General features: G+C 30.0%; 1 protein-coding gene across 2 annotated transcripts; it reads left to right on the top strand.

Annotated features, from left to right (window-relative positions):
* The first annotated feature begins 1,053 nt into the window (after positions 1-1,053).
* Positions 1,054-27,537, top strand: Kah (Kahuli). Of its 2 annotated transcripts, none has more exons than XM_065505409.1 (4): positions 1,054-1,844; positions 22,598-23,540; positions 23,596-23,783; positions 24,719-27,537. In XM_065505409.1, exons 2-4 carry the CDS (start codon positions 22,633-22,635, stop codon positions 25,549-25,551), a joined length of 1,929 nt encoding a protein of 642 aa, XP_065361481.1. In that variant the 5' UTR covers positions 1,054-1,844; positions 22,598-22,632; the 3' UTR covers positions 25,552-27,537. The 2 variants fall into 2 exon arrangements, with proteins under 2 accessions (XP_065361481.1, XP_065361482.1); XM_065505410.1 differs by having other exon boundaries at positions 1,057-1,844; positions 23,611-23,783.
* Positions 27,538-27,877: the final 340 nt, after the last annotated feature.

The raw sequence follows: 27,877 nt of genomic DNA, 5'->3' as shown, positions 1-27,877 counted from the left end.
CGAATATTTTTACGGTATTTTAAAAAGGTAAGCGGTAATTGCAGTTTTTTCTGTAACTGTTTTTTAGAGGTAATATTATGGCGTTTTCTTTATTTTTTATATTTTGTACCATTTATTAAATATTACCCATACCGTCATAATGTTTTACATTTTTAACGATCACAATAGAACAAAAACCATTACCATTTATGCAATTTTCTTTTATGTACCTTCTAAATGTTGTAAAACTATACATTTTGCTGTTTAAAAAAGTGCTGCATTTCTAACCCTTTGATAAAATTGCGGGTGAAACGTATAGCATATCCTCGGGGTTTTAGGGCAACATTATTTGAAAATAACACGTTATACCCTTACCAAACTACATTTTTTTTTAGAAAAGACCACAGAAAAGGGTAAATAAAGGCATCATTTATGCCAGAAAATAAAACGCCATTAGTAGTGCTGAATGAACATTTTAGGGTTCACGGTAGCCTGTCTTGTTGAAAACCGAAATCGGGTAATTTCGGAAAACAGAATTTGGCATCTAGTCGTCTTTGGTGGGAGTACGAATGGAGTCCTTTGATTCATACTTAAGTATTCATTGAACACTTTGGAAGTGAAGGTTGTAGTAACGAGGATCAGCATGGATACTAATTGTAGACATTTAAAAAAAATTCTCAAATCCACCAACATTCGTTTTCCCAAACTAATTTTTAAAATCATGTGAATATCCTTAATATTGAAAATGTTGTTTTTCCGACTTACATACATACATATATTCAAACATATTTATTTTATTATTTTTGTTTTTATTGCTCCACAATTCATTCAACCATCCGTCCATCCATTTGTGAGCACATTTCGAAAATACGAAATTTATTTTTAACCCCACACACACACTTGTTCCTTGGCGAAACGACCGACTGCTGTCTCTCACGAGTGCATCTAGATACATATGTTCATATGTGTGTTTGTATGTACTTAGTCTAGTCTCTTTTTCGATCTTCAACGCAGTGTCCCTACAGCTGTGCTGTGCCTGTCAGTACCGTCCGTATGAGAAAGAACACGTACATTTATTTCACTTATTTCTGTTGTGTTCCTGAACTCTTTCAAGAATTCCTCAAGTATTCTCGCATACTTGTACTCGTAAAATAAATGTTTCAAAATACACATCTTTTTTTGTGTTCTTATTTTCGATTTTTTGTGTTGAGTTGTTTCACACTAATTTCCGATATGTAAAATGTAAGTGTCGGATTTGAAAACGGTTCAGTCCTTTACGAGATTTTCAAATGATACAACGTGTTTTAAAGAAAACGAAAGAAAGAAAATTATAAAATAAATAAAAAGAGAATAGTTTTTCTTAAAAAAATTAAAAGTGTTTTAAATATATTCTCACACAGATTATCCAAAAGTTTACAATATTAAGAAGAAAAGAAAAATATGACATAAATAAGTGTTTTTGTAAAGAATTTTGAAAAATGTAATTTTTCAAAAAAAATTCAAATAAAACGATAAATAATCGTTAAATAATAATAATTAAATACAACGCACCTGTGATAAAAACGCAAAATATCTATATACAATAATTTCTTCCAGTGTGTGTTTATAGAAAATCTATCTAATTTTAAGTACAAAAAAAGTTGAATATCGAAAAAATTAAGAAACTGAATTGAATAAAAATAAAAATTGAATTGACGTTTTGTTTGTGTACTGACTGAATCATCGATCTAAATTTATCGATATTTACTCGTCTTCGATTTTTGTGGAAACACAAAGTGTTCTTTTTTCTGTTTTCACATCAATTTAATTAGATTTTTTTTTTTGTTTTTAATAATATTTATTTTTTGTTGTGGTGTGTTTTCTTGGTAAGTATTAAATAAAAAAAATATTTAGAATAAGTATTGAATGCTTAATATGTGATCACTTAAATAATATGTACATTAGACATGCCCTTAAAAATGGATTTGCTTTGGATGGGTCTTATTTTGTTCATTAATAGCTAAAACTATCTGCACTAAGATCCCGTGCAGGAAATCGAATGAAAGTTGTCAAATTGGGTAAATAATTGTACATTTTTTGCTTTCTTAAAAAATATTCGTATTTAAATAATATAGTTTAAAAGTTTGAAATAATTTGTATCTTCTAGATGAAATTACCTTTCTAACAAGATATAAAACAATCAGTTGGAATTCAAATAGCAAACTCATACGCATTTTCTCTGATCATATGTTGAGAAAAAAACTACTAGTTTACGCATATTTTACTCGCATTTCTGTGTAGAAAGTAGTTGTTTATTTAAAAAACTTTTGCATGCAAAACGTTAAGTAAATAATTCAAACATAATTTGATTATTTTTCACTCGATATTCATGTGTTATACATTGTTAGAAAGGTAATGCCCTATAAGGTTAAATTTTTTTGAAAAAAATAAAAAGAAGGAAAATTTTTTACCCAATTTTACAACTTTCAATAGGGTTCTAGTTATCCGATTGGCCTCAAATTTTAGCCATAGTGTAACATAGAGCGGAAACTAGAAAAAAACTCAAACAAAAAAATTACTCAAAATAATCACACATACGAGTGTTGTTTTTGTTTTCACATAGTTTTTTCTACTAATACATTCTCACCAATTAGGTTTCTGACAACTGAGATAGGTCTTTGACAGGAGAGTTTCCGCTCTATGTATATTCTCTATGGTTTTAGCTACAAAAGAACAATATAAGACCCATCCCAAGCAAATCTATTTATTAAGAACAGGTCTAATATACATATATTGTGATAAATTTACGCTCGAATGTGTGTGTTAGTTATTAATAATATTTGTTTTGGCTGATCTACAGATTATTTTTTTAAATATTTTTCATTAATTGAAAAATATAATGAACAAATTTTTTAATTATATTTTTAATTAAAAAATTCAATTTAACAATTAGATTTTTAAATTTTAAACTCAAAATTAACAAGTAAGAGAGCTATGTATATTCGGCTGTGCCAAATCTTATATACCCTTCACCAAATTATACTTTAAAATAGCGAATTAGCGAAAAAAAACTTTTGATGGAAAAAAAAATCGGGTTAGAAAATATTTGTTACGATTTTGACCCTTTGTTGGTCCAACTTACTATGGTTATATACGTCGTTGCAAAGGTCTTTGAAATATCTATCATTAGTAGGGTTCCTAAATTCCCGGACTTTTTTCATTCCCGGGTGGAAATAAAAAAGTTGTTTCATTCCCGGGAATTTTTTAATACTAAATTTAACCAAAACCCAGAAATTTTTTTCCAATAAATTGACTTATAATTTTTGCAGGGTTTTAAAAGAAGTATGAAATAACTATATTTGGTTGTACAGTGTTGGTCCAGCCTTTATAAGTATTTCTAATTTAATAGTGGCATTTGATCGGTATTGTCACAGTCGTCGTTTTAATTAGTATAAAATCAATAAATTCATCGTTTAATTAAAATACTTAAGAATTTCAAGTATATTAAATCTATAAAACAAATATAATTTTAAATAAACAAATTTGAACCACTATTATCGTTATTATTTTCTCTAAATATGAATAATATTCATTGAATATCCCTAAAAGTTGTAATATTAGGCAACTTAATAATTCCTTTAAGCTTATAAGCTTAAAATTTGATTCTTAATAACCGAATTTTTCTGCTGTGGCTTGAGATGAGTGAAAAAAATCGGGGTTTCAACCGTAATACTTCTTTGCCAACTGACTATGTTTGCTAGAACCGAAGAAATCTATGGATATAATAGAATAATTCAGTTAGCAACAAATTTGACAATCGAAACGAATCTGAATGTTGTAACTTTTAGAAGAAATCGTATGAAGGTATTCCCGAAAATTCCCGACAAACATTTCCCGAAAATTAACAAAAATATTCCCGGGAATTCCCGGGAATTTTTTCCCGCGTAGGAACCCTAATCATTATGTATCCATATTGTCTATATTAATGACTTAGTAATCCAGATATAGGTCAATAATAGGTAAAAAATAAAGGTTGTCCTAATTTTTTCCTTATATCTCAGCCATTTGTTGACCGATTTTCTCGATTTTGAATAGCAACCGAGCCGGAAGAATTCTGGAGATATTGATGTATGATGGTTTACGTGGTAGATCGCTGAACGCAAGCATTAAAATATAATCGATATGATTAGCTTTTGATACGACCACACCGTTAACTAAGATCGATGAACTAGATCAACACTTAATGCTAGTAAAGTTATTACTGGATCCAACCTGTCCCATTCAGGAATCCAATAAGGTTACACAGTCTGATTTATGATATCTTAGATGTAACTCTAAGAATATTTTCCTATTAGATATCATATATCTTTACAGACGAAGAGCCGGATATTCAAAGAAAATATAAAAACTGCGTCCTCCTTGAAGTCCAAATATACTTACGTGACTGCTGATCAACCAGTTGACACTACCATCAGCCTCAAAATGCCCTTCCAGTTCCTATTCAAGAGTTGTATAGTGAGTTTATCATAGTATATAGGCCACATTTTTCTGTTTGCCAGTCTTCTTAAGATAATGTCTAAAGATTTCGCCTTTAACAGCCCTAAGTGGTATTAGGACAGATACTGAGACATTAAATCGGATCTTTATCTGGCCTGCTCATTACCGTAATAGTGTCAATGCTCAGGGACCCCAGCTAGGATGATGTAGATAGACGTCCCGGACTGGATAGTCAGGGAAGTGCTTTTCAATGTCTGATTATGGAGAAGACTTCGTACATTCCTGACTGTCGAGAATGATGCCAATGATCCCATGAATGTCGTTTTAGTGTAGAACTTTTGTATGTCTTCCTGATTGCCAATATCTCGGCCAGAAAAACACTATCCTTATCCTGAAGACGTATTGAGAACTGTAATCATAGTTCATTTATCATGTTACCTCTTCCATTTTCCTGGCTGGAAGGAGTAAACATTTTGGCAATCCTATAAATGTTCTTAAGAAGCGTTATGTAGTCAGAGGAGTAGGCAAACGTATATAAGATCCAGCTTCCAGAGTCAGATAGTCTCATCGCACTATAGGTGGATATATCATCTACCTATAAAGCTATATAGTATAAATGAGCGTAGGGTATCTAATGCAGGCAGATCTTAGAATTCTGTACCGGTTATTTAGTTTATTAAGGGCTTAACTCTTTCAGAAACGTGTTTATGTGTATAAGTTTATAAAATGGTTTATGGAATGGGGTGGTTAGTTTATTAACCACCATGGAGGTGGGCATTAAAAATAATTATGATACAAATTTTCGTAGCGTATAAATTTGTTTGAAAGCTAATCATTTTGACAAAATTTTCTGACCAAACAAACGCAATAGCAAAGTAACACTGAATTCGATGAACAATAAACACTCTATACTTTTTTTATTGAATGCATGATAGTCTCTGAGAAAAACTGTGGTTTACAATATTTTCAAATTAATATATTAATCTAACCAGAGCTCCCTAATGGCAAAGTTTTGCAAAAAAAAAGCATAACATCAACTTCAAAAAATTGAATTGTTTAGCAAAATGCCAATAAATTATGTTTTAAAGACTATAAAAAGGTGGTTAGAAAAGTGATCACTACTGCTAATTAAAATACACAGGTTTAAAAGTTTGCATGCATTTTTGGAAAACGATAGTCTTTGGGTTGTTAAAGTCAAAATTTACCGATTGTCCAAATAATATACTCTGAAAAAAAAACAATTCAATATTATTCTATGAAAGAAAAGAATAACTATTTTCTTCTTGAATCATACAGGCTTTAATGTATGATTTGTACTACTAAGGATCTCAAAGACTTCATAGAAACCTATAACCAGTTCTTAGAAATATACTTAGATATATTTATATTTAATTGTTAAAATTGTTTGAGTGCATGTGTTTATATTTTTTAAACATGAATTTGGTAATTAATTCTCTTCTTTTTTTTAATACAAAAGCGAACCATAGTTTTTTTTATATTTTCTTTTGCTCATTTTCAATATTATTGTTTTTGTAGTGTAATTTGCTTATTTGTTGTTGTTATTTTAGAATTTTCGGAAAATTACTCGTTAGATGTTGAGGAAATCCACACATTCATAATAAATTAATGTATGTTTGTATATTTTTTCATATAAATACATTTATTTATATTAAATGATTCTTGTGTTTTTCTTTTCATTCGGCGAATGTTAATGAGTGCGAAGTATTGAAAATAATTTCACCAGAATACGCAAAATAATTAATGCGAATGAACATGTTGACATTTCCTGAAACCCACAACAATAACAACAACATGAGAATTTCTTTAATATTTTTGTATCTTTGAAAATGTACAACGAGTATTTATTTGACTCGGTATTTTGAACATCATCATTAAAGTATTTCTTTAATGTTGTTGTTGTTGCTGTTGTTTAAAATCTGTTACCACATGTGAAGATTTGTTGACTACCCGCCCGTCCGATTTTATTTCGTTGTTATTGCTGTTGTTCTGTTAGTCAGCCTTTCAAATACAAATTCTAAATCTGTCAGTGTTAGAAAATAATCACACATTGTGGACAACAAATGGACAATTTTCAATTTCAAAAATTCTATGATTGAATTGTAGTGGGTGACCATGTGTCTGTATTTATTTACGAATAAATATATATTTTTTTTAATTTTTCTTTCTTTCCTTTATTTATTGTTTATGTTTGTTCTATTTATTATAAACTAATAACGTAATTAGAAATTTCCTTTGTTCTTAATTAACTTTTGAAAATAATTTTATTTATGTTGACAGAAAGCTATATTAAATACTTTTATACAAGGCGTATTAATACACCTTGCTTTTATATAAATCAATATTGAAAAGAAAAAGGTTTTTTGAATTCATTTTTAGAGTAGAGAGAAAAATAAATATTTTCAAATTATTTAACATAGTTGACACCCGAATTTCTTTAGGGTGTCAACTATGTTAAATTTTAAATTAAATTCCACAATAACTATTTTTATATTCCAGAAAGTATGTACATCTTGGAGTTGTCAATTATTCGAGTTTAATTTTAATCGAATAAAAGTTAATCAGTTTTTTTATTACTCGAGTGATCGATTCATTTTTAAAATTTCCTTGATTTCCTAGATAAATCAGATTCTTGATAGCTACCGAATTTGTTGCCAATCGAATGATTCGGTTGCACACACAGAATTTTTCGGTTCTATCAACAGAAAGTCAGTTGATAAATAAGAATTCCAAAATTTCGTAGCCACAACTGTAAAATTCGGTCACTAAGGTAGAATCATTCGATTGGCAACAAATTTGGTTGCTATCAAGAATCTGTTTTTACTGTGTATATAACAAAAATTAGCATGGGTCCAAAAACTTAGGGTAGGTCCATGTTGAGCTCTTTTTATTATAATATATTTTTGGTATAGAATCGCTGTTTTTGACTTAAGACAATTTTAATTAATTTAACTAAAGAAAAATCCATTTTTTTTGGAAAACCAGATTTTTAGAAAACTTTTGGCAATAGAATTTTATCTACCATGATTTGACCGATTGGATAAACAAATTTTGAAATTCCTCTACATCATCATCAAGATTTAGAATATAATAGAACAAAATAAAACTTGGTTGAAGTAGTTTAGTAATGACTTCTGAAGTTAAACTAACGCATTCGTGATGAATTAGCCAAAAGGGATGCGATGATGGATGAGGAGGCGATCGATCCCTTTTCTTGTATTTCCCTTGCAAAATGTAAAACGGTTGTACAGCAGAGGCTATATAAGACTGCACAAAACAGGTGGACCAATGAACCCACCTGTGTTATAGCGAGGTCGACTTGGCCAAATATTTTTGGAATTCCGTCGTAAGCAAATAATGCTAATTGTTTTCTTTATTACAGAACACTGTATAATTAGGACACATGCTAGAAGACTACCAGGTTCACCTAGGAGACAACGGACGTATTATAAATACCCTGCTGTTTACTTCTTGAGTATCACAATGGGATCAGTTTTGAATGAACCCAAGTGAGCTGCTTGACGAGTGGCTTCCCATGTAACCTAACCTAATACGGTATAGATGTTTGCTAAAAAAGCCAACTTCTAGTGACCTTTGAACTTCAATATATCTATTAGCCGACACCTGTCGTCAGAATTATAACCCTTTGTTTAGCCCCATTCATTCCGAGACTTATACAATTTCAATAAAATGTATGTAAATATATAAATTAAATGCAACACTTTTTAAAGGTTACGATAAACATAATATATCACGTCAAAACTGCAAGTTTATGGTTTAAATTAAAATTTATTTACAAAGAAACGAAATTAAATTTCAAGAAGAATAACAAAAAAAAAACACAATATAATTAATATCTCACTGATCCTTCAATATTGTTTATTTATTTTCTTAAATATTTTTTTTTCTACATTTATCTGATTGAAATCATGCATAAATCTTTTGCCAAAATCGTTGCAGTGATATTTTCTTTGGTGTTTATTCTAATAGCAGAGATTCCCAATAAGGTTTTTAGGTTAAAATTGATGTATTTACATTTATTATACAATTTATTTTGTAACTAAATAATAACTGTAATAATGATTGTGTTTTCTCCATGAACTATTAAATTGCCATAAATTCGGAGCATCATTGTATCAGACGTATGATCCATCTCAAAGTGGATTTGTCATTTCAGATTTTAACGAAAAGTGACGTTATGTGCTGCATGTCTTAGCAGCAAAATCAAATCATGTGGCCAATGAAACTGGTAAATTTACCCGGAATAATTAATATATTATGCACATTAGAGAGAATATAATAGCTACATATTCAGCTAATATACTGTTACGAAATTGTACTTGAATTCAAATATAACGATTTTAAGGGCTGATTTAAAAGTAGCATAATGCTTTCAAATAACATTGCTGTAATAGCAAACTGTAACATATCTGTGGGCATTAATAAAAGCTTTCAGTTGACCATTGATCGTAAGTTGGCAACGCTGTTTGAATTCGAATATTTAGTTAGAGAACATTGTAGAAAGTACACCACAGATGGCGTATGATCTAGAATATTCGAACTTTGACAGTTAAAGAGCAATCTAGAGTGCAGATGGCAGTGTTATAAATAGTGGCAGAGGTTGCAGTCGTGAGTCAGTTTATCAGAGACGCTATTTGAATAAACATCAACTGAGTGCCTTAAAGTGTGCTGTATTTTTCAAGTGAATTCGTATACATTATAAAGTGTCTGTATTTCTAAGAATTTATAAACGTGTATAAAAAAAACATTGAGTGATTATTTAATTCTGTTGTTGTACATTTTAAATAAATAAAGAGTTGTTACAATTTTCAAACTACTAAACGGCTTTTATTTGCAATCAAAAGTATCCGGTTTATTTAAAGGAAATAAACCAAACGTTTTGAAAAGGTTAAAACGTAACAATACTGTATTTGTGATCACTAATTAATGCATTAAATCTGACCAAACTTTTGAGATCGTGTCTCGTAAGTTATGCCTTTTATGATCCCAAGAGGGATCAGAGTATTTAAGAATCACTGCTTCAATACATTTATAGACACACTTGTATCTTTTGCATTCACATACAATTAACGTCCATTTATCTTTAAGAATAAAATAAACGCATTCAGCAACACTTGTTAAAATTTATTATTAAGTATTATGAATATTATTTCGGTTGCAGTTTTTCGATGGTATTTTGACATTTAAAAACGAAATGAACTAAAAATATGCGAAATATTTTACAAAGAAAGAACAACAAAATTATGAAGAACAAGTAGAAAAACTATTATTTATCTATTAAAATCTATATATGCATGTTCATACATATTTTTGCTTCTTTTAATCATTAATTACGTACATATGTATGAAAATTACATGAGATTTATTTACACAAAAATTTATTAACATATTCAAATAACTGTAATGTCGGATTAAGAATATGGACATTAATTACTAGCCTTTTATTGTCAGACAAATTCATGATAACAAAATGTTTTCGTTTGAAGTTGGTTAAATCTAGAGGAAACACGATTTCTTCTGATGTGACTTTCACGTTACTGCTGAATATGAATGTCAGCAGAACAAAATTTGCAGGTTATGAATATACTTATATGACTATTTTAAATATTTTGTATCCAAGAAAAAGCTATTTCCTAATATTAGTATTTATGCAAAATTACAAATTTTATAATGTATAATTAAATCCTAATTGCTGTATTTATAATATAAATACGAATACCAGAGTAATAATAATTAATATTCATATAACAGCACCCACACGATGCAACAATTAACACTTTTAAACGATTTCCAAAAGTGAGAAAGAACACAAATATTTATAGAATCTTCAAATACCAAATTGTTGAGGTAAGATGCAATCTAAATATTTCATTATCTAGAAATTACTTCCATAAAGTTCAAAATCCTTTTAATGTAAATGTAAACATTAAATAAAAATAGTTGTTGATGTTGAAAAACAACCAAACAATGAACATCAGGCAGCCAGATTTTAATGTATTTTAAAGGCCAGCAAAGATCGATCAAGTCACCACCCACCGAAACAACTAGTGGTGGAGATCTATTTTTAAAGGCATCATCCAGAAAATGTATAAACAATGCAGACAGCCATTCTTTTGTTTTTCTTCTATCAAGTTGAAACTTTAAATAATTTGGTTAAACTAAACAATTTGCCTTTCTGTATTTCACTACATGCCATCATTGTCAATGTTTTTCATGAATTCGAATGCATTTTTTATATCCACCACTACTTGTGTTGAATCAAAATAATACGCCAGTATTTATATACCCTACACCACTATCTTGAAGAGGGTATTATGGATTTGCGCTCATGTTTGAAACGCCAAAAAATACCAACCGACGAAGGTCTTTGGTATAATCTGCTGGGCTATCAATCTGAGTGTTGCAGGTTCGATTCCCACCAGAGACTCTGGGTGTAGCTGCAGACAAGCAAAAAGCTTAGCAGTTTGTGTTTGTTTAAAAAAAGGATTACAATATTGTTTTGTACTATTGCCAATATTATAATTTAACTAACAACCTGGCGAAACCGGGCAAAATTTGTGTCCGAAAGAAAAGAAACTAAGTTTTTGTAAAATTTTTTGTTTGTCTAAACGAGAGCATTAACAATAAGAATGTAAAATTATTTTTTTAGATTTAGGTTTATTTGCTCTGTAAAGCTCTTTTCAGCTCAATTCACTTAAATGAACTAGTTCGCTCATTTAGCTCATTTGCTCAGAATGTGAATGAGTTGTTTGTGGTGAAATAAATCAGTTGGTTAAATTCGAGTGGGTTATTAATTAATACTTAAGTAATTCAATTCGAAGTAAAACTTTTTAAAGTCAAAAGTTGTGTACAGATCTATATAGCTTGCTTTGTTTGGAACTTTGTTTTCTATGTACTTAGAGAAATATAACAGCATAGTTGCATTTTCCAATTTTTTATGACGTTTTAAAAAACAAAAATTTCGAAATTTTGCTAAAAATTAATTTGTTTTTTGTCAATAAAAATTAATATGTACTTCTAAAACGACTGCGAAGATTAAAAAACTTTCAGTCCTAGTTAACCCTCCGTTAGTCGCAATTATTTTCAATCGAGACTAGTCGCAATGTATCAAATTGAAAATAATCTCTTCACTTTTTATTTCGAAAACATAAAAGCAATATTATATTCAAAGTATGTATTTGAAAGAGTAATAAAAATAAAATTGCAGTAGGAATATATTTTTATAAAAAAATAGCTTAAAATTTAGGGTGTTTAAATAAATGTTCAATACAATTTTTTTGCCTGTATCAACCAGATCAGTGCGACTAAGGGAGGGTTAAAGGTAATTTTATTATGGAATTTCGGTTTTTTTTAGTTTATTCAATAAGCTAAACCGTTTTTAAGTTAATCGAATATATGATGAGCAACCTTCTGCATTTTCGAAAACGGTATATCTCGAAAACAAGAGCTTACCTAAAACTGAAACAAAAAGTCGACCTTTCGACTTTTTCCGTTTTTTAAAAAGTCGACTTTTCGACTTTTGGTAATTTATGAAAAGTCGACTTTTCGAACTTTCGACTTTTTAGTTAATCGACTTTTTTCGACTTCTACTATTTTTGACTTTTTTCAACTTTTTACCATTTTTTGTAAAAAATACATGGTTTCTACATTTATTGATGCGTCTTTTGTAATGTTTAGAAATAAAAATTAAATTTATCAAGGCTATAATAGTTAGAAGAATGTTGTAAGAATTTTGTGAATTTATTTTATTAAATATTATTATTATTAATATTTATTTAATGCAAATTTAATTTTCAAAAAATATAAAGAAAAAAGGACTGGCTACCAGGGCATTCGCCTTTATTTATTAAATAAAATAATGAAAATTGTATGAATGTATCCAATGAGACGCGGGAGTACAACGTTACTTTTGAATATGAATGTAGTACCAACAAATTACTTTTCCATTCCTGTTACCAATCTATATACATAAAAAACAAAAAATGTTTCTACCTATGTCCGTTATAGACTCTAACACCATCCAACCGATTAGCTCCAAACTGGTATCATTGAAAAGGAAATTTGCTGAATATGGTTTTAGACACCTAAAATATTACATTAGGTCCATTCGGTGCTTTTGTTAAGAAGATTTTCGAATTTTCTCATACATCATAAAACTCTAAAGTCAGATTTTTTATTTTCGATCTGTATGCGGAGGGGTGTGTCAAAATCAAATTTTTACATTATACCGCTAATGCCATATATATATAAAAAAAACCGCTGGACCGATTTTGATGAAATTTTCAGGGAATCTTCAGAATAGCCCAGCGGGTAACACTGTATAGTCATATTTTAAATATTCGGTCTGTGGGCGGAGGGGCGTGTAAAAATCAAATTTTTATATTATACCGCTAATGCCATATATTTCATAAAAATGGATGTGTGTATGTTCCGTATGGACTCAAATATGGCTGGACCGATTTTGATAAAATGTTCACGGAATCTTCAGAAAAGCCTTTTGGGTAACAGTGTATAGTCAGATTTTTGATTTTCGGTCTGTGATAAACAATTTTGTTTACTCTTGCATATTAGGTGCATGAATAGAAATTTCAATATCAAATCTACTTTTAATCAAAAAATTATGATGTTAACAAGCTCGATGACCAAATACAATTGAAAGTGTCTGGCGAAACAATAAAATACAAATCGATTGACACAGTAATGAACGAAGAACAAGTCGTCAATTCTCCTACTGAATTTTTGAATTCATTGGAACCAGCCGAAATGCCACCGACTGGATTACCGACTTTTTCCGACACTGTATATTAAAATCGAGATCGAGATGCAATATAAAACAGATGTTTTCTAAAGGCCAGCAACGCGGACCGGGTACAGCTAGTATGTATATAAAATATTATATGTATATAGGTCTACTTTGCTAATAATCCTCTGCTACGCCTCTGAGAAAATTCATTTCAATCGGAATAGCCAGTTTAAAATGGCCGCCTTATTTCCAAATACTTTGATTCTGATAAATAAATATTTATCGATGAATTCACATTGAAAAGAACAATTGTTAAACTACTTGAGAATACACAAAACCACATGACTTTAAAATAATGTTTCATCACTTAGTTAACGGAAACATTTTCTCAAAAGGATTGGAGTGTGTGCATCGTCCTGTTTAATGTTTTTTATTAATTGAGACAGTAGTTGGCTGATGTTGACATTGAACTTAATTGGTTGATGTTGAATGAAATAAAACATTTTCGGTTTTATCTCTTGAATTTTGTTTTATTATTTTCTTTTTTTTTTGGTATAATTTATGTTTGTATTTATATCATTTAATTTATAATCATTAAATCTGACATTGATTGTACAATTTGGTTAAAAGAGCAGAAAGGAATGAAATAAGAAAAGAAAACGAATGAATTAATGTCTGTAAATTTTCAAAGACTCATAATTAAATGCCACAACAAATTAAAAATTAAAATTTTATGCATGCAGAAAATATTAGAATGAAAATACATAGATGAAGAAAATAAGAAATAGTGCTGTAATAACTTTCAAGGGTTACATGTAACTAGGGCTGAAAGTTTAAGCAGGTTATTTTCAACTCTTAATAAATCTTATCCAATAGTTAGCACTAACCACAGCTCTTAGTACTGACATTTTTCTTATTATAGTGGCGTTTACTAAATTGTTGTTAAACTACAACATTTATTTTGGATACATTTTTAACTCAGATTTTTAAAAATTCAAATTAAGTTTAGCTTGTTGATGGAAATTAGAAGAATCGTTATTGAACATAAACTAAACTTAAGTTAAATCTACTATAAGTTTATGTTTATATATCTATGTTTATGTAAATTTGAAAATATCATAAAATGTGTGCCATTATTTTTAGAAATCCTTACTTTTTTAACACACATATTTTTTACATAAATAATTTTTTGTTTTAATTTCAAATTTATGGTGCAGACTGTATCGATCGTTTGAATAGTTTCCAAATGATTTGACCCAGTTTGTTTGATTCTAGTTGATGATGTTTCAAACATCAACACAGCTTTTCAATTTATTTTTTTGTTTTAATAATAAACTCAATCGAAACAAGTGGCTCTTTTCGTCTAATTTAAATATATTTTCTTATACATTTAGTAACAAAAGTTTCCGTTCAATTACAGGTTGCTAAAGTTAAGCAAACTTGCTTTACAAAACTTTTAATCAAAAATATCACATTGAAAGAGTAAATAAAAAATATAAAAAAAAATTATGAATCTACAACTGCCCTGAATTTTTAATCTGCTAATTGCCACATTTTCATTAGTTTACACATATAATTAATTGACACTAGAGTTTTTACTCTGGAAATTTTATTACAGCCAAAACCATACAGAATTATACATAGAGACGAGACACTCCGATTTGTCAAACAATAATACAAAAAAATCTTTTCTGATTCAACTCCCTATTCCCGGGATTTTTCGTCGGGTTTCCCGGGAATTCTGCCAATTTTTCAACTCCCGATTCCCGGGATTTTTCGTCGGGATTCCCGGGAATTAAAAACTGACAAAACTACAAAGAAAACATTAGAACTCTATTTTTTTTAAAAAAAAATGTGAAAAGTTTATTTTTTACAGTTTTTCTTTTATATTTCGGCAATAATAGACCGCTTATTATAATTATTTATTTGGGGATTTTTGAATGAACTTTTAAAAAAGCACATGGAAAACTTCACGATCTAGAAATAATGGTGAATAATCTTCAATGCCAAGATTGACCTGTGCGAATTATTCCAGAAAACACTAGTAGAACAAATGCCCCTACTTTTGATGGCGGCACACCATTTGGTATTTTAAAGTATAGAATTGATTTTGGCCTTGAAAGGAAACACAGCAATAGTCCTTGGTAACAATGACTGCATTATAATGAGTGTGTTTTGCAGATGTTGTATTATAAAAATTCACCCTGGAATCCAATAATTTGGAAATTTTCGAGATCAACATCAATTTTATCTCTTAACTATTCAGCTAAATGTATTGAATTCATTCCTTTTACTAAAAGGCTTAAGAAATTTTCATTCAATTTATTTTGAAAATGATTAAAAGCTAAATAAAACTGAATGAAGAAAAACCATTTTAACTCAATTTGTAATAGATTGGAATCAACAAAAATTTAATCATTCAAAGTTTGAATAAATTCTGTTATTAATTCAATTTAAATGAAACTTTTGAAGGAAGCCAAAGAATTAGATATTGGGAATGAATTTATGAATGAAATTTTTTAATTACGGATTAAGATTTTAGTGAACTAAGCTCAAATTGAATTAATTAATACGAAGCTCTATATATAATGATTATAACACTAAGTTTTTATATGAAATTTTGATATAATATTCATAGTTTACAGTATTATTATATATTTCGGGAATAGCCGGGTACCCGGGAATGTAGAGAAAAATGTTACAGATTCCCGGGAATCAAAAAAGGTCGGGAAATTAAAAACCCTAGGTACACATGGCAAATATTTTCACAAATTTGTTTGACGTTGTTTACTCTTACAATTGTTTTAAAAGATCAAACAGCATCAAATAAAATAAAAATAAATATTTGTTTTGAATTGTCCTAAGTAAAAGAAGTTTTTGACAATAAATAGCGGTCTTTTTTCAAAAATTTGCCATTTGAGTTAGGTTTTTGACAATCACATCTCGTCTCTATGTTACCTTTTGGCCAGAACTATTTTCTCTGTGTGACACAAAATTGAATTCAAATTGAAATTTTAAGTTCCTTAAGAAATTTAACATTCAAACTTCTAAGGATATTAATGAAATAATGGAGAAAATAATGACAATAATGGTGGTTTAATATGTTTATGTATATATGTACATTCCGATTTGAAAAAGTAATCTTTCGAAACGAATTACATACCATTTTTCTCAGACGGATTTAAAAAATCCGTCTAAACGAATTAAAATTTTTTTGCGATTTTTTAAATTCAAATGCATATAACTTTGGACTTAGTCATTATTTTTCTATTTGACACATACATATGTTATTAGTCCAATAAAGGAAAACTGGAGAAAATCGGGAAATATTTGGATACGCTGTTATCAAAATACTGGAGTAGGGTGGGTAAAAATTTTTAAAATTTAATTTTCAAATACGAATATCTCCTAAGCTATAAGAGATAATTGATAGCTACGAGAGGTTGTAGCGCTCGATGAGAAGATTCTATATGTGTAATTTTTGAAATCGGAACACAAACTAAGAAATAGGATCGTTTTAAAAATGTAACATATCCGAGATGTCATATTTTGAGGACCCATGGTCGCGACCCTGATGGGCCCATGAGGTCCACGTTCACAACTTAAACTCGAAAACACTTCTTCTTTGTGCATGTGGAATTTCATTCAAACCAATCTAACCATTTAGAAGTTACAGATTTATTTCCCTCTTTTTTTCTATACCACTGTATGTCGCTTACGATATAATTTTGAAGTTATTAACAATTTTGATATGCTGAGAACACTAAAACATCAGTTGAAAATGTTGCTTACGATAATTTGGCGCTAAGGGCTCGATTTGGTTTACGTGGTAGTTCACTGCGTGGAATGTCGTGTTTGTTAAACCCAACATATAGCAGTGTGATATCTCAGTAGTTCATTAAGTTTAGAACCGTCTACCTTACGAAGGTTGGTCAATATGTAGTTTCCCAGGAGAAGGTGGAAATCGTTTCCTTTTTTTCGTATCCTTACAGCTACGACAATGGTCGTTAAAAGGAAGTCCCAGGCGATTTGCATGCTTACCTAGTGATCTAGTGATCCATTAATACTGCCAGCAACTTTTATATATTCCTTCTATTTCGGGTTATCAGTTCATAGTTCGTGTTTCGTTAAAAGAGGGCCACATTAACTTGTTCATCGTACAATTGCCTAAGTTACGCCAACTATTCTCAGCCTTTGTAATAGGGTTCTATAAGTCGATTGTTCGAACAATCGACTATGTCCTGAAAAAAGTCGAAATCGACTTTTTGGTCGGAAAAAAGTCGAACAATCGATTATGTTATATCAAAAGTCGAAAATAGTCGATAAAAGTCGACTTTTTAGATTGTTAAAAAAAAATATTGCACTTGCATTTTTTGTAGTGTATGCTAATATATGTAAATAATAAATAAATAAATAAATGTTTATAAAATACAGCTTTTTTCTATACAAAATTCTTACAACATTATTCTAAATATTATCGCCTTGATAAATTTAATTTTTATTGCTAAATATTACAAAAGCCGCATCAATAAATGTAGAAACCATGTATTTTTTACAAGAAATGGTAAAAAGTCGAAAATAGTCGGAAAGTCGAAAATAGTCGAAAAAAGTCGAAAAGTCGATTAACTAAAAAGTCGAAAGTTCGAAAAGTGGACTTTTCATAAACTACCAAAAGTCGAAAGTTCGAAAAGTCGATTTTTTAAAAAACGGAAAAAGTCGATAGGTCGACAAGTCGACTTTTTGTTTCAGCTATAGGACCCTACTTTGTAACTCTCTGTCTATACTTGACAAATATTCATCATAACAATAAATGACATTTGTTGCCAAGACAAAGTTGTCTAAGCAAAAGCACTAACAATTTTATCACTACGAAGCAATAATACTAATAAATGAAGACTATACCTGATAATTTTTTATCAGACAACCATTTTATTATGATAAAAATGTATCACGTATAACCAGGGTTTAAGAATAGTACCCAGTGGAATTGCATTGGAGATATATAAAGTAATTCCCATTTTGGCCAATTCGTGTGCCTGTTCATTGCCATAGTGGTCTCTGTGAGAACCAAACAAAAATAATGTCAGATTTACGACTAGCCGTAAGTAGGCATTATTTTTGGGACTATGGTCAAACATGGACCGATCCAAACAAAAAATCGTTTTGTGATTTATTAAATGAAATTTATTTTTGTTGAATTTTGTGTGGCCACTGGTATTTTATAGACATTTTTGTGCCAAAGAGCCTTATTCCGGAAAGAAATCTGTATGCAGTCTGGGATATTCTTACCATTTTCAACAGAGTTTGGTCTTTTAGCAAGCTGAAATATATTTAAATAAAATAGCAACATTTTTGGATGTTGTCATTTTGGTTCATAACTATAATAAATATTTGAACAAAATTAATTCCAACTAAGTTCTTCACTGTAGGCGGTATCGTACCTTCAACAGTCAAACGGACATAGCTAGATGGTTCTAGAATTTTATATGGACCCATAATATATATCCTTTTTGGTTCTATGACCAATATTTCTATATGCCACAAACGGAATGGCAAAATCAGTTTGGTAAAAATTTTATAAAAATTAGAAAATTAACGTTTATACCAAATTTTAAATCGATATTTTGTTTTTGTTTAAATAATTTTGAAACAAATTATGGAAAACTTTTCAAATGTTTATAATAAAGTAAATTTGCAAAAATATATTCACATAAAATACTTGTTTAAAAATGTTCCCGATATTTCTTAATTTTCTTTTAAAAAAATAAACAAATATGTCAACAAACCACTATTGCCAAAACTATTAAATGCTAAAAATGTTTATAGTAGAACCAAGTCCATGTGACACCATGTGAGACTTCACATAGAAACACTAAATAAATATTTCGTTTGAAAAGAGTTCACATAAATATTTTGCAAATAACATGCACGCCCTCTACAAATGGGCGCGATTCTTAGTTGTGTTTTTGTGTTTTATTAATTATGTTTCGTTGGTAAACAATTTGAGATTTATTTAGAAAATAGCAAACATTTTTAGGTTCTAAATTTAACCTTAAAATGTCTGAAAATAGAAAAAAACGTGGGTGATGTTTAAATTTTGCCCTTGACTGTATGTTGTGTTTCCATTGCGTAGCGTTCGGTGATGTCTGCGATGTTTTTGTCTATAAAAATAATTATTCGTAAAAGTATCGGTATGATTTTTATCCGTAAATTGAAAATTGATAAAGTGGCCATTTAAGTAAATAAAATAAATAAACTAGTGCACGCACACATTTGTTTATAACTTTAAACAAAAACAATTAAACAACAAAAAGAACCAACTTATATACCGAGCACCACACAACATGCAAAATAATTGCGAAAAATTAATTTTGCGCCAGTCATTATATTTACAAAAAAAAAACCAAAGAAATAATACAAAAAAAAAATTGAACATAAATAAATTTTTGGCCTCATTTCAATTAATTAAGAACAACGAACAAACAAAAAAGAATAACAACAAATAATTTGTAGAATATTTAAGTTAAATACATATTTTGTTTAAACGATCCCATGTGACGCACTCAACTTGCAGGCAGCAGGTTGTTAACGTCGTACTGCAACCACTGCTGTCAACTGCTGTTGCATGTAATAGATTTTCTTTGGTACGTTTGTGAATACGACTACGTATGCATGTATTTATGTATCTCTAGACTACGTCATTTGCTTAGAATTGATTAAAATGATTGACGAAAATTTGAAATTGTCGTACACAAAATTTATTTGCGGATGTAGGGTAACAATTAAATGTATTTATATATTTATGTTAGCAAGTACATCATACTATATTTGTTAAATAATTATTTAAATACTCTTTGCCGAAATATCTAATTTGCTAAATAATGTAAAACATTTTACTTAATAGTTCTTTTTCTTGTTTAGATAAATGGGGAAAAACCAAAGTCACACTGATAAAATCAGATAAATAAAAACTAATTGAATAAAATTTATGTGATTAGACAGAATGACAATGGTTGCATAGTCATAGGTAGTCAATAAATTTTACAGTCCTACGAATATTAAAGTGCAAATTTTTCATGTTGCTTACAAATAACAAGTTACAGATCTATTATTCAGCAGGCCGAATTGTATATGGAAAACTGTTTTTTGTGACCCCGTTTAGATATTTTAGTCTGGAAATCAGTTTTTTTATGTGAAAAATCGACTAATATCTCTGAAATTTAAGTTCATGCGGTGCGCCGCGGCGTTTACCTCTTAATTCAGAAACTCCTACGGAAAATAATTTTAAAATGTTTGTACAAGTTTGACAACCGATTCGAAATGGTAAAAAGATAACGGTAATGCTATTTAGATTATTTTGGTACCTCGAAATGATACCATTTTATGTCACGTACTGTATACCCTTTTCTCGCTCGATATTTTGGACAACAATGTTTCGAAGGACCTTATTAGTTTTTAAAATATAGTACCCTCTGAATGGAACATAAAGACCAAATTATTCTTCAGATAATTTTATATTTGCAAAATCAATTCCACTCTATATGTCAAGTACGATGACATAGAATTGCCCATATAGAAATGGGCCAAAAAGTATATATATTATGGGTTCTGAAATACAACCTTGTTTTCGATGTAATAAATTCAGGGCTAAATAGTTTGCCAATAAATGTTAAAACCAGATTTATGAAAACTTATAGTGTGAACGTAAAATCAGCTGATTAAGGTTTTAACGGTAAAACCTTAATTTTAGGCTGTTGATTGTTGATCAGAAAAACATGACTAAAACGACCTCCAAAAAATATAATTTTCGGTAAAAGTATTTTCACAGTAACTGTAGTCGAAAGGGTATTTTAGGGTTAACTGTGCTTAGCGCTTTTTCAATAAAATTACATACTTTTTCGGATCTTCTTAGAAAACAAGTCGGGTAAACATTATCCGATATTGGACCGTTAACTTGGAAATTTGGATAAATTCCAAGTTATACTTCAGTAGAAAATATAGTGTATGTACTAGGGTGATCGGCCCGGTTTTTAATAACCGGTTATAACCGGTTTTTTTGGTTTTTTGAAAAGCTGACATTTCGAATATCGAAGAAACCGGATTTTTCTCCTCGAATAACCGGTTTTTTCTAAAAGTTTGTTTTTATGGTTTTAGTGCATTAAAATCTTTAAAAAAATATTTTAGAAGACTTTTTATATTTAGAAAATGTCACAATCGATCTATATTGTATTCTATATATTTTTCCATTTTTTTAAACCGAACGTAGTTGTTGACTTTTGAAATTAAATAAAAGTCGTAAAATATCAACCACTCATTTTAGAAAAAACTCAATTTTAATGTGTCAAATTTGACCCGAATATCTTAAGAAAACAATAGCTTTGGTATTTACAAGGGGAATCCTAGTTTTCATACAAATATACAGCCCAATTATGAATAAAAATTCCCCGGGAGTTTTTCCCCTTTTCTCATTTTTCCTATTTAAATTGAATGGGAAAAAAATCCCGCGGAATTTTTTATTCATAATTTGGCTGGTAATGTTCAGCAAGTATGATGAAAAGAGACGGATATATGTTAGTGCTACCAAAGCTCTGAAAACATTTAACTTAATTGTGCGTAACAAAAATTTAAGATTTTAGCTCCAGCTCAAATTTGACCCAATGACCTTAAGTGCAAAAAATCTTATAGATATTTTTTTGACAGATTTGTGTTTCTAAAACGTAGTTGTTGATATTTGAAATTAAATAAAATTCATAAAATATCAACCACACACTTTTAGAAAAAATTCAATTTTAATATCAAAATGGGTCGAATATGACCCGAAGACCTTGTGAACGTTAAAAGAAGTAATCAAAATTAGAATTAAAAAGTATTTAAGCGTTTTAAAAAGGCATATATTTTGTAATTAGAATGCATGTATATTCTTTATCATAAGTATGAGATCTTTAATATAAAATAAAACTTATTTTCTTACATAATTTAGTATCGGAAATGTAGTAAAAAATGTGCATATTTAAAGACGTGATTTTCGCTAATGTCTCGGTTATTTATGAACCGATTTGGATGATATTTCAATACAAAATTTTCAGAAGGTATTTCTGTTAGATTTGAGTGTTTTAGTTCTACATCAAGTGTTAATTGTTGCTTATAAATTATTGATGAAAAATAGAGGCAGCATTGGTCTATTTGGCTTATATTCAATACCAATTATCATGACTATATCTGATATTTTGATACCTTGGGTCCGTAGACTGCTGGGGTAGATTGTGGATAACCAACACACATAACAAATTAACGTCTACAATAATTGCCAATGAATAAATTCTAGAATAATAAATTACAAATTATTTCTTTTCATTTCAGTTTTAATATTAAATTATTTTTTGATAAAATTGAAAATGACCAAGGAACAAACAACCGTCATACCAGAGGAATTATACAATTTAACACAATTGGCTGAAGTCGCTGCAGAGCGTTTAAGTACAACGGATAAAGTTGAAACCGGCGATATCGTTGCACACTCGAACATTGTGCAAAGATCAATGGAATATACATTAAATACGAAACACGAAGTGGTAAATGAAAATGAAAAACCAGATGTACTAACGAAAGACATGAGATCTCTTGAACAACAGCAGCTACAATATAATCATCATCCGCAGCATCAACAACAACAACATCAGCTACATGAGCTAGAACAACAAATAACAGCAGACTCATCATCCATAACACTAACAAAATTGAGCTGTAATGGAAAATCAACACAAAAGACAGAAAACAGATCACAACACATAGCAACTTTTGATAATTACCATCGTCGTCATCATCATCATCATTACCAGGACCAGACACACCAACATCAAGATCAACAACATCATGATGATCATCACCCTCACACTCATCATCATCATCAGCATTACCATACAAATGTGTTGGGAACGTTTTATTCATCTTCAGATGACGATTCCAATTATTACAGTCACAAGGTATTCGACCGAAAAAAACTACGTCGTTCCACAATCTCGGATAATTCACGCTACGACGAGCATTCATCATGCAGTAGTGCCCCGGGTGGTAGTAGCAACAGCAGCGGTGATAGCACCAGTGGCGATGAACATCATTATACACAAATTCATCATGACTCAATTGAGGGTGGCAGTGCTGATATAGGTGGACTTAAACAAATGCACATTGACTCATCCACGGGCTCTAGTCTAAATCTTTTGGATGATGAACACATCTGTCCGGAGTGTGGTAAAAAGTATTCAACATCCTCCAACTTGGCCAGACATCGACAAACCCACAGGTCAGTTTGAATATGCCGTAAAGCATGCGAGTTGTTGTAATATTTCTAATATTAGTTTTTATGATTTTAGGTCGATTATGGATAAAAAAGCCCGACATTGTCCATTTTGCGAGAAAGTCTATGTTTCGATGCCGGCCTATTCCATGCATGTGCGTACCCACAATCAGGGTTGTGAGTGCCAGTACTGCGGCAAAAAGTTTTCACGACCTTGGCTGTTGCAGGGTCACATACGGACACACACAGGTAATATTTTGACTTTTAATATATTAAATGTCTACTCCAGGGCACACTTAGAAAGGTGACTGCATCACTACAACAATACAAAAACAACAGTTACTTTGTTTTTGTTAAAAAGTAGGTGAACTGTCAAAGTTGCCTGTTGTTGTTTTTGCTTTTGCCACAACAGCCACAAGTGAATTGACAATTCAAACTGAATAAAAAAAATAATCAGCTGTTTCATCGCTGTCACCTTGGTGCCCTGGTCTACACAAGATTTTAAAAAATTTAACATGAGTTTGCACTTTTTAAGCATTTTTTCCTGAAGAAGTTCTGGTTACACATGTTGACATAAAATTTCCATTTCAAGCTTTAGAAAAATCTAGTTTTTCTTCCGGGTTAGGTAAAGTTATGTTAGGTAACATGGGTCGCTCTCAGTTAGCGAGTCCACCTTAGTCCCATTGTAAACCCGTAATCTTGTAGTCTCCGTGAGTTGAGTGTACATCCAGATCAAGAAAGAGGCCCTTGATACAACCTTATCTTCCTATAGATCTTTAAGGTTCTATCAAAGTTCGTCGTAGTTACTATACAATCCGTCTCTGGCTCCAATATTGACTTGTCTACTTTTTGTGGGATGGTACCGTGACCAATACGGTCATGATTAAGTCCGGCAGACTCTTGAATATTACAGGAATATGTCCTCCGGCTATGAAGATTTAAAGGGTCACTATTTTTTCTCACTCTCTGTATTACTTTCTCGCAATAGATTTTGGGATTTCTACATTATACACTACTATGTGTTTTCAAAACTGGGTATAGCTCTTAATTATCAAATTATATTCGATAGAAATTTATAAAATCCTTCCATAGACGTGAGACTACCAGACTTCTTATACTTATGTAATTTTTATAAATCATGTCATAATTTATTAAATCGTTTGCGTTTACTTTCTTATTTTCAGGCGAAAAACCCTTCAAATGTAATGTTTGCACCAAAGCCTTCGCGGACAAGTCAAATTTACGCGCTCACATTCAAACCCATTCAAATACCAAACCACACACCTGCAAACGTTGTGGCAAAGCATTTGCCCTGAAATCGTATCTTTACAAACATGAAGAATCCTCCTGCATGAAAAATCATCACAAAAGTGTTGAGAAGGAAACACGATCAAATAATCGACCCATGCAGCCGGTACAAATTGAATCTCCAAAAAGTACAACTTCAAATTATGTGACTACTAACGGTAATAATTTGGCCGTTACAGTTACGAGCCCTGAATCGGCCAAAACGACTTTGGCTACAAAGCTGTTGCAAAAAGAAAAGGACAGAAGACAGGCAGCCTTGCAATATAACCATTTACCACATACAATGATGACCAGCAATTCTGGTCTACAGATTATAACAGTCAGCACAGATGCACCGCTAGTTGACGGTTCCAGTCTGAAATCGTATACAATGTTAACGAGTCCAATGGGTCAGGAGGAGTATGAACATTATAAGCGTATCAGTGTTATACAGACACCATCAGTAACAAACACAACACCTCCCTCACCGTTACCATGTACCAATCTGGCCTCCCCCGATATCCACCCCTTCTCGACTGCCAATTTAACAGTTTCACCTGCTTTAGCTCCCACCCACATGCAAGTGCAATTCTATAACAGCGTTAAGACGGTAAATGATCACGACCAAATTCAGGAACAGCCTGTAGATTTTTCACCTAAAAATAATTTCACGCATTCAGCAAAGACCAGTCCTTTTGAATTGACTGGTAATTATGCTATAATGGCTTAAGAAGGTTTAAAAATACTTCCTTACTCCTGCAATCCTTTTGAAAAGCACTTCAATTCAATAATAAAAAGACAATGAATCTGTGAGTTTTTAATGTACCGCGAATCTCAACAATATAATTTAAAAAAAAACACCAATTTGGAAATTTTTTTGTTTGTTAACTAACTTTTTTTTATTATTTTATGAACGTTTGTGAAATTGAAAAACAAATTATAAAATTGTTTAAAATTTTTTTAATTAAATGAAATATGTATTAATGATTAACCATTTAACCATGCAATTTTTAATTGCTTGGCAAAATGTAACAATTAATTTATTGAACACAATTTAAACGACTGGCGCTAGCGTCAAATTCTAAATAAATGTTATCAGTATTTTTATTGCACATATTTAGAAACATAATTTTAATACAATTTGTATGTGAATTAATGTAAATGTTTTGAACTAAAGTCCAAATCAATTTCAAACAGTACGAGATGCAGTTTGACTAATTTTGTTATCACTGTTCATTAGACAGCCTCAGCAAATGGGGAGACTACTTCACAACTCGATTCAAAAATTAAATTTAAGATTTATTTGATCTTAAACATTCTGCTTCGAATAGAATTACGAAGTTTGGCTACAGTTTATTTTTGTAATTTAGAAAATTGTTCATTTTTGTTAGATTTGTTCCCCAATTTCTAATATTTAATTTATATTTCAGAAATTTCCAGTTTATTTCAGAAGTTTACATTTGTATTTCAGAAATTTCTAATATAAATACAAATAAAAATTTCTGAAATACAAATTGAAAATTCTCAAATACAAAATTCCGAAATACAATTAGAAATTTCCGGAATATAATTACAATTTTCTAATATACAATTACAAACTAAATGGGAAATGGTGTAGATTTTTTGAATACATACCAAAACTATAACAAAAAAAATATAGAGCCTTAATGAATAATTAGCGAGACATTAAATAATTAAAAAATATATATTTAAACTGCCAAATTTTTACATTTCAAATTAAAAAATTGGAAAAAAGGGAAACTAATTTTGAAACATTCAGAACAGAGGTACAAAATGTTCAAACATAACACAGGGCAACAAAATCGAAAAAATTTTAGAGGCTTTTTAAACCACTACACAATTTTGATATATTGTGGTTCCAGTAGTACAAATATGGTACAAATTTTAAATTCTATGGAGAAGTTTTTTTTTAATTTTTTTCTTCACATAATTTATGATAACTCAAAAACAATATTACTGAAATAAAAATAAGTGAATTCCCTTATTTTCAGAAAATTGTATAAGTACATACGTACAATTTTCTTAATTGTGAATAAATTCGAAAAGAATCAATCGATTTTTATGATCGATATCTCATGTTGTTCCTATTACATGTGGCTTTTCGATAATGTAATAAATCTGAAGAATTTTTGCCGATTTCGATTTTTTATGATTTTTGTAAAACAAAAAAAAATGCATTTTTCACGTAAAAAATATATTTTTTGCTTTAATTTGTTATTACTGAGCCGATTGAAACGCAATATATATGTGAAAATTTGTAAATAGCATTGGAAAAATATTTTCAAAATTCAATCAATCAAAAGAAGAACATTAACTACTCAATTTTATGTATATCAAACAACAAAGTAAAATTTTTTGAAAATGAGCGAATTCAATTAATTGTGAATAAATTTGAAATGAATCAATCGATTTTTATCTTCGATATCTCATTTTGTTCTCTTATATGCGGCTTTGCTATAAAACAATAAACCTGAACCATTTCTGCCGTTTTCGATTTTTCATGAGTTTTTTAATTTTTTGCTTCAATTTGTTATTATAACTCCGAAACTACTGAGCCGATTAAAATGCAATATGTAAGCAGAATAAAGGCTATGTAAATTGGAACTTTTTTAAGTTTACTTGAATAATATTGGACTAACCCTTTTTGAGTTATAATAAATTATGTGTAGAAACATCTATAAAAATTCGCAATTTTTAGAAGAAAAAATTTAAAAAAATCTATCTATCTAATCTATAGGTAACCATGATGCATCAAATTTATATAGTGGTTTGTGAAGCCTTTTTTTGCTGTTGACCTGTGTAATTGATGTTAATGTAAAATATTGAATTTGGAATTTAGAGCTTAAACAACCCCTTTCTTAAAACTGTTTCATGATGCCGAATGAAAAATTATTGGAACAAATATGTATGAAAACTATTCGAAAGAATTTTAAAAACTGAGTGTTTTTCATACAAATTTTTTCGACTCATTTTTCTTTCGACATCGTGGAACAGGCAGTTAGTTTTTCCTCAGAATCTGACAAGAAATCCAAATA

Source organism: Calliphora vicina, chromosome 3 (assembly GCF_958450345.1).
Source record: "Calliphora vicina chromosome 3, idCalVici1.1, whole genome shotgun sequence".
Taxonomy (NCBI): Eukaryota; Metazoa; Arthropoda; class Insecta; order Diptera; family Calliphoridae; genus Calliphora; species Calliphora vicina.
The sequence above is the reverse complement of the archived record's forward strand: the minus strand, read 5'-3'. Positions and strand labels throughout refer to the sequence as shown.

Coding starts and splice junctions, on each gene's coding strand:
- Kah (XM_065505409.1), top strand. CDS start 22,633: ATGACCAAGGAACAAACAACCGTCATACCAGAGGAATTATACAATTTA. Junction 23,541..23,595: donor AGACATCGACAAACCCACAG/GTCAGTTTGAAT, acceptor TTCTAATATTAG/TTTTTATGATTTTAGGTCGA. Junction 23,784..24,718: donor TCACATACGGACACACACAG/GTAATATTTTGA, acceptor TCTTATTTTCAG/GCGAAAAACCCTTCAAATGT.